The 7,505-nt window shown below is 59.4% G+C and overlaps 1 protein-coding gene across 5 annotated transcripts in view; it reads left to right on the top strand.

Annotated features, from left to right (window-relative positions):
- STRIP1 (striatin interacting protein 1) overlaps positions 1–7,499 on the top strand; it is a 25,833-nt gene extending 18,334 nt beyond the window's left edge. For all 5 annotated transcript variants that reach the window (XM_014952902.1, XM_014952904.1, XM_014952900.1 and 2 more), the window contains exons 15-21: positions 438–535; positions 795–921; positions 1,019–1,119; positions 1,347–1,413; positions 4,500–4,604; positions 5,115–5,319; positions 6,863–7,499. In XM_014952902.1, coding sequence (XP_014808388.1) covers positions 438–535; positions 795–921; positions 1,019–1,119; positions 1,347–1,413; positions 4,500–4,604; positions 5,115–5,319; positions 6,863–7,110 — 951 coding nt within the window. In that variant the 3' untranslated portion in view covers positions 7,111–7,499. The remainder of the gene's footprint in view (positions 1–437; positions 536–794; positions 922–1,018; positions 1,120–1,346; positions 1,414–4,499; positions 4,605–5,114; positions 5,320–6,862) is intronic.
- The last annotated feature ends 6 nt before the right edge of the window (positions 7,500–7,505 follow it).

The following is a 7,505-nucleotide window of genomic DNA, read 5'->3' as shown; positions in this document are numbered from 1 at the left end:
TTCAGCCTGGAGAAGAGGAGGCTGAGGGGAGACCTTATTGCTCTCTCCAACTCCCTGAAAGGAGGGTGTAGAGAGGTGGGGGTCGGTCTCTTCTCTCAAGTCACAGGCGACAGGACGAGAGGAAATGGCCTCAAGTTGTGCCAGGGGAGGTTCAGGCTGGATATTAGGAAAAATTTTTTCACTGAAAGGGTTCTCAGCCATTGGACTGGGCTGCCCAGGGAGGGGGTTGAGGCCCCATCCCTGGAGGTGTTCAAAAGACGGGTTGATGTAGTGCTGGGAGGTCTGGTTTAGTGATGATGCTCCTTGTTTGTTGTGTGGGTGTCTATTTTTGTCAGTGAGGTTGACGGTTGGACAAGATGATCTTTAAGGTCCCTTCCAACCTAGAAGATTCTGTGATTCTGTTCCCATCCCCTTTTCCATCCCTCCCTTCTCCCCAGATCGCTCTGCTGAAGATCCTCCTTGCTGCAGCCCCCACCTCCAAAGCCAAGACGGACTCCATCAACATCCTGGCAGATGTCTTGCCTGAGGAGATGCCGTGAGTGACGGTGAAGGGCGAGCAGAAGCAGTGACTGGGTGGTGGTGGGAGCCAGACAGAACCTTGTGGTTTAAACTGGGGCTGTACTGAGGCCTCCTGGATGATCTGACCATCTTCTGCTGGGTGCTGTGCCAGCAGGAGCTGGCTGTGGGTGGCCTCTGAGAGCCATGGGGATGGCAGAACTGTCCGATGACACCTCAGGGGGTGGCAGGGTGCAGACAGTGCCCCCCCAGCCCAAAGATCTCTCTGTGTCCCCCAGGACCACGGTGCTGCAGAGCATGAAGCTGGGGGTGGATGTCAATCGGCACAAGGAAATCATTGTCAAAGCCATCTCTGCTGTCCTCCTCCTCCTCCTCAAGCACTTCAAGCTCAATCACATCTACCAGGTGAGGGGATGAAGGGAGGGTTTGTCCACCCCACACGGGGCTCTGGGGGTGGGCAGGACCCAGGATGGGTCCCCGTTCACCCTCTTTTCTCCCCCAGTTTGAGTACATGGCCCAGCATCTGGTCTTTGCCAACTGCATCCCCCTCATCCTGAAGTTCTTCAACCAGAACATCATGTCCTACATCACAGCCAAGAACAGGTAGCGGAGGGGAGCGGCACCCCAAATCCCTGCCTGGTGTGGGGAGGGGGGGGTCCCTGCTTTCTTTACTCCTCCCTGATCCCTCCCCAGCCATGGGCCTGGCACTGGGGGTGCCCAGGGAAGTGCCCTCTGCAGCTGGTGGCTGGGTGGGAGGTGTGGGGGCTGTGTTGCCCCCAGGCCATGTAAGATCTGGGGGAGCATCATGACACCCTCTCTCCTTCCTGCAGCATTTCTGTCCTGGACTACCCCTACTGCGTGGTGCACGAGCTGCCCGAGCTGACGGCAGAGAGTCTGGTGAGTCTCTCCCTTCTCTGCCAGGTTCTGGCACCCCAAGGTGCTCCCCAAAGGGTTTTGTGGGTGCAGGGAGACAGCTGGGCTCCAGCACCCACCCCTGGCACCCTCATTGCTCTTGTGCTTGACCCTAGGGTGCTCCCCAAAGGGTTTTATGGGTGAAGGGAGGCAGCCAGGCTCCAGCACCCGGCCCTGGCACCCTCATTGCTCCTGTGCCTTAGCCCTGGGTGCTCCCCAAGGGGTTTTGTGGGTGCTGGAAGGCAGCACCCAGCCCTGGCACCCTCAGTGCTTCTGTGCTTGGCCCTGGGGTGCTTCCCAAAGGTTTTTGGGGGTGCAGGGAGGCAGCCAGGCTCGAGCACCCTCCCCTGGCACCCTCAGCGCTCTTCTGTTTAGCCCTGGGGTGCTCCCGAAAGGGTTTTGTGGGTGCAGAAAGGCAGCACCCAGCCCTGGCATCCTTGGTGCTGCTGTGCTTGACCCTAGGGTGCTCCCCAAAGTGTTTTGTGGGTGGCAGGGAGACAGCCGGGCTCCAGCATCCACCCCTGGCACCCTCATTGCTCCTGTGTCTTAGCCCTGGGTGCTCCCCAAAGGGTTTTGTGGGTGCAGGAAGGCAGCACCCAGCCCTGGCATCTTTGGTGCTGCTGTGCTTGGCCCTGGGGTGCTCCCCAAAGTGTTTTGTGGGTGCAGGGAGGCAGCCAGGCTCCAGCACCCAGCCCTGGCACCCTCAGTGCTTCTATGCTTGGCCCTGGGGTGTTCCCCAAATGGTTTTGTGGGTGCAGGGAGGCAGCCAGGCTCCAGCACCCACCCCTGGCACCCTCAGCACTCCTGTGCTTGGCCCTGGGGTGCTCCCCAAAGGGTTTTGTGGGTGCAGGAAGGCAGCACCCAGCTCTGGCATCCTTGGTGCTGCTGTGCTTGACTCTGGGGTGCTCTCTAAAGGGTTTTGTGGGTGCAGGGAGGCAGCCAGGCTCCAGCACCGAGCCCTGGTACCCTCAGTGCTCCTGTGCTTGACCCTAGGGTGCTCCCCAAAGTGTTTTGTGGGTGCAGGGAGGCAGCTGGCCTCCAGCACCCAGCCCTGGCACCCTCATTGCTTCTATGCTTGGCCTGGGGTGTTCCCTAAAGGGTTTTGTGGGTGCAGGGAGGCAGCCAGGCTCGAGCACCCAGCCCTGGCACCCTCAGTGCTCCTGTGCTTGGCCCTGGGGTGCTCCCGAAAGGGTTTTGTGGGTGCAGGGAGACAGCCAGGCTCCAGCATCCACCCCTGGCACCCTCAGTGCTCCTGTGTCTTAGCCCTGGGTGCTCCCCAAAGGGTTTTGTGGGTGCAGGAAGGCAGCACCAAGCCCTGGCATCTTTGGTGCTCCTGTGCTTGACCCTAGGGTGCTCCCCAAAGGATTTTGTGGGTGCAGGGAGACAGCCGGGCTCCAGCACCCAGCCCTGGCACCCTCAGTGCTCCTGTGCTTGGCCCTGGGGTGCTCCCCAAAGTGTTTTGTGGGTGCAGGGAGGCAGCCAGGCTCCAGCACCCACCCCTGGCACCCTTAGCACTCTTCTGTTTAGCCCTGGGGTGCTCCCAAAAGGGTTTTGTGGGTGCAGGAAGGCAGCACCCAGCCCTGGCATCCTTGGTGCTGCTGTGCTTGACTCTAGGGTGCTCCCCAAAGTGTTTTGTGGGTGCAGGGAGGCAGCCAGGCCCTGGCACCCTCATTGCTCCTGTGCCTTAGCCCTGGGGTGCTCCCCAAAGGGTTTTGTGGGTGCAGGGAGGCAGCCAGGCTTGAGCACCCACCCCTGGCACCCTCATTGCTCCTGTGCTTGGCACTGGGGTGCTCCTGAAAGGGTTTTGTGGGTGCAGGAAGGCAGCACCCAGCTCTGGCATCTTTGGTGCTGCTGTGCTTGACTCTAGGGTGCTCCCCAAAGTGTTTTGTGGGTGCAGGGAGACAGCTGGGCTCCAGCACCCAGCCCTGGTACCCTCATTGCTCCTGTGCTTGGCCCTGGGGTGCTCCCCAAAGGGTTTTGTGGGTGCAGGGAGGCAGCCAGGCCCCAGCACCCACCCCTGGCACCCTTAGCACTCTTCTGTTTAGCCCTGGGATGCTCCCGAAAGGGTTTTGTGGGTGCAGAAAGGCAGCACCCAGCCCTGACATCCTTGGTGCTGCTGTGCTTGACTCTAGGGTGCTCCCCAAAGGGTTTTGTGGGTGCAGGGAGGCAGCCGGGCTCCAGCACCCACCCCTGGCACCCTCAGCACTCCTGTGCCTTAAACCTGGGGTGTTCCTCAAAGGGTTTTGTGGGTGCAGGGAGGCAGCCAGGCTCGAGCACCCAGCCCTGGCACTCTCATTGCTCCTGTGCCTTAGCCCTGGGTGCTCCCAAAAGGGTTTTGTGGGTGCAGGAAGGCAGCACCCAGCCCTGGTATCCTTGGTGCTGCTGTGCTTGGCCCTGGGGTGTTCCCCAAAGGGTTTTGTGGGTGCAGGGAGGCAGCCAGGCTCGAGCACCCAGCCCTGGCACCCTCATTGCTCCTATGCCTTAGCCCTGGGGTGCTCCTGAAAGGGTTTTATGGGTGAAGGGAGGCAGCCAGGCTCGAGCACCCTCCCCTGGCACCCTCATTGCTCCTGTGCCTTAGCCCTGGGGTGCTCCCGAAAGGGTTTAGTGGGTGCAGGGAGGCAGCACTCAGCCCTGACATCTTTGGTGCTGCTGTGCTTGATGCTATGGTGCTCCCCAAAGTGTTTTGTGGGTGCAGGGAGGCAGCCAGGCTCGAGCACCCAGCCCTGGCACCCTCAGTGCTCCTGTGCCTTAGACCTGGGGTGCTCCCCAAACGTTTTTGTGGGTGCAGGGAGACAGCCAGGCTCCAGCACCCAGCCCTGGCACCCTTAGCACTCTTCTGTTTAGCCCTGGGTGCTCCCCAAAGGGTTTTGTGGGTGCAGGGAGACAACTGGGCTCCAGCAACTCTCCTGTGCTTGGCCCTGGCACTGCTGGAGCTTCGATGGGTGGTTCTCAGACCTCTCCTGCTCCTGTGCCGTGCTGTCCCCCTTTGGCCAAGGGTCCTCAGCCCAGCCCAGCCTCTCCTCATCCATGCCTGGCCTCCTTGACCCCCCCTTGTCTCCCCTTTCCCACAGGAAGCTGGAGACAACAACCAGTTTTGCTGGAGGAACCTCTTCTCCTGCATAAACCTCCTGCGCATCCTGAACAAGCTGACCAAGTGGAAGCATTCCCGCACCATGGTGAGGGTTTTGGGGGGCTCAGACTGGGTTGGACTGGGGTGCTTGGACTGGGGGGAGGGGGCTGTGGGTGCCTCGTGCTGCACCCCAGACTTTTTTGGGGAGGGGGAGGCGAAAGAGGGTGGGTGGAAGGGGAAGAGAGGTCTCCCCTTTCCCACAGGAAGCTGGAGACAACAACCAGTTTTGCTGGAGGAACCTCTTCTCCTGCATAAACCTCCTGCGCATCCTGAACAAGCTGACCAAGTGGAAGCATTCCCGCACCATGGTGAGGGTTTTGGGGGGCTCAGACTGGGTTGGACTGGGGTGCTTGGACTGGGGGGAGGGGGCTGTGGGTGCCTCGTGCTGCACCCCAGACTTTTTTGGGGAGGGGGAGGCGAAAGAGGGTGGGTGGAAGGGGAAGAGAGGAGAGTGTGCGCTTCAGGGAAGGGTTTGTGTGTGCTGGAGGAGATGGTTGGCCACCAAATCCACCTCATCCCTCTATCCCCGGGGGGTGGGGGGCTCTTTCCCCCCCAGATGTTGGTGGTGTTCAAGTCGGCCCCCATCCTGAAGCGGGCGCTGAAGGTGAAGCAGGCCATGATGCAGCTCTACGTGTTGAAGCTGCTCAAGGTGCAGACCAAGTACCTGGGCCGGCAGTGGAGGAAGAGCAACATGAAGACCATGTCGGCCATCTACCAGAAAGTGCGGCACCGCCTCAACGACGACTGGGCTTACGGCAACGGTGCGTCCTTCCCAGAGCAGCCCCTTGGCCCCTGTCCTCCCTGAGGTGACCTCTCTGTGCCCACATGTCCCTTTCTGTGCAGCCTGGGGTGTGGGGAGGAATTTGGGGTGGGTCTTTTTAGTTTGGAGAAGAGAAGGCTGAGGGGGGATCTGATCAACACCTCTAAATACTTCAAGGGTGGGTGTCAGGAGGATGGGGCCAGGCTTTTTTCAGTGGTGCCCAGAGACAGGACAAGAGGAAATGGGCACAAACTTGACCATAGAACCATAGAATGGTTTGGGTTGGAAGGGACCTCAAAGATCATCGAGTTCCAACCCCCCTGCCATGGGCAGGGACACCTCCCACTAGAGCAGGTTGCTCAAGGCCCCATCTAGCCTGGCCTTGAACCCCTCCAGGGATGGGGCAAAGAAAAAACCATAAGAAGTTCCATCTCAACATGAGGAGGAACTTCTTCACTTTGAGGATGGCAGAGCCCTGGAAGAGGCTGCCCAGGGAGGTGGTGGTGTCTCCATCTCTGGAGACATTCAAACCCCACCTGGAGACATTCCTGTGGGCCCTGCTCTGGGTGGCCCTGCTCTGGCAGGGGGTTGGACTGGGCCATCTCCAGAGGTCCCTTCCAACCCCATATCATTCTGTGACTCTGTGGGGTGGTGACATTGTGGGGAAGAATTCAGTTTGAAGAAGAGGAAGCTGAGGGGAGACCTTCTCGGGCTCTATAACTACCTGAAGTGGGGGTGTAGAGAAGTGGGGGTTGGTCTTGTCCCCCAGGTCACAGGAGACAGGACAAGGGGAAATGGCCTCAAGCTGCACCAGGGGAGGTTTAGATTGGATATGAGGAAAAATTTCTTCACGGAAAGGGTTCTCCAGCATTGGAATGGGCTGCCCAGGGAAGGGGTTGAGGCACCATCCCTGGAGGTGTTCAAAGAACGGGTTGACGTGGTCCTCAGGAATATGGTTTAGTGATTTTTTTTTTTTTTTATTCATAGAATCATAGAATGGTCTAGGTTGGAAGAGACCCTTGGGATCATCGAGTCCAACCATCTCCCCTACTCTACAAAGTCCTCCCCTACACCATGTCCCTCAGCACTGCATCTAAACGGCCCTTAAACACAGCCAGGGATGGGGACTCCACCCCCTCCCTGGGCAGCCTGTTCCAATGCCCGACCACTCTTTGGGTGAAAAATTCCTTCCTAATGTTCAATCTAAACCTCCCCTGTTGGAGCTTGAAGCCGTTCCCTCTTGTTCTGTCACTAATTACCTGTGAGAAGAGACCAGCACCAACCTGCTTATTTCTTATTGATTTTTTTGTCAGAGTTGGGTTGATGGTTGGACTAGATGATCTTTAAGGTCCCTTCCAACCCAGACGATTGTATGATTCTGGCAGTGCTGGGTGTTGGAGCCGTTGGTGGGTGCCATCTCTGCTCCCTACATGTTCCTCTTTGTGAGGACCTACAGAGACCTTTCCTGGGGGGGTTTGGGCTGGCTGAAGTGTCCCCAACTTCCCTTTGACACCCTTTTGACACCCCTTTTCCCCTCTACCCAGACCTGGATGCCCGACCTTGGGATTTCCAGGCGGAGGAGTGTGCCCTGCGCGCCAGCATCGAGCGCTTCAACTCCCGTCGTTACGACCGAGCTCACAGCAACCCCGATTTCCTCCCCGTGGACAACTGCCTGCAGAGCGTGTTGGGTCAACGCGTGGACCTCCCTGAGGATTTCCAGGTCAACTACGACCTGTGGTTGGAACGGGAGGTTTTCTCCCGCCCCATCTCCTGGGAGGAACTGCTGCAGTGACGGACCCGTAGGGAGGGCAGGAAAAGGGAAAAGGGGGGTGGTGGTGTGTGTTTTTTGGGGGGGGGGGTTTTGGGGGTGCCTGCCCCCCTCCCCGGGGGGGGTTTGGGGAGGGGCTGGAGCTGTGGGGGCTTCCCCTAGGCGCCATCCTGCCCCTCTGCCTCCTTCCAGGCTGTGCCAGGCTCAACCCTGAGTGGAGGGTGAAGGTTTGGGGGAGGCCACAGTGCCCTTGGGAGCCTCCAGTTGGGTGGGGGGGACCTGGACGTTCTCTTGGTCCATGTTTTTGGAAGCAGCACCCTCACCCACCCCCCTCCCACCCCCCATCAGTGAGGGCTGAGAAGGGGGGGGCTGGCAGCAAAGTGGGGTGAGGGTCCCTTGGGCACTGCTGCGGGGCGCGG

The sequence above is a fragment of the Calidris pugnax genome, unplaced genomic scaffold (assembly GCF_001431845.1).
Source record: "Calidris pugnax isolate Ruff unplaced genomic scaffold, ASM143184v1 scaffold214, whole genome shotgun sequence".
NCBI classification, from domain to species: Eukaryota; Metazoa; Chordata; class Aves; order Charadriiformes; family Scolopacidae; genus Calidris; species Calidris pugnax.
This window is presented reverse-complemented; position numbering and strand designations above follow the sequence as displayed.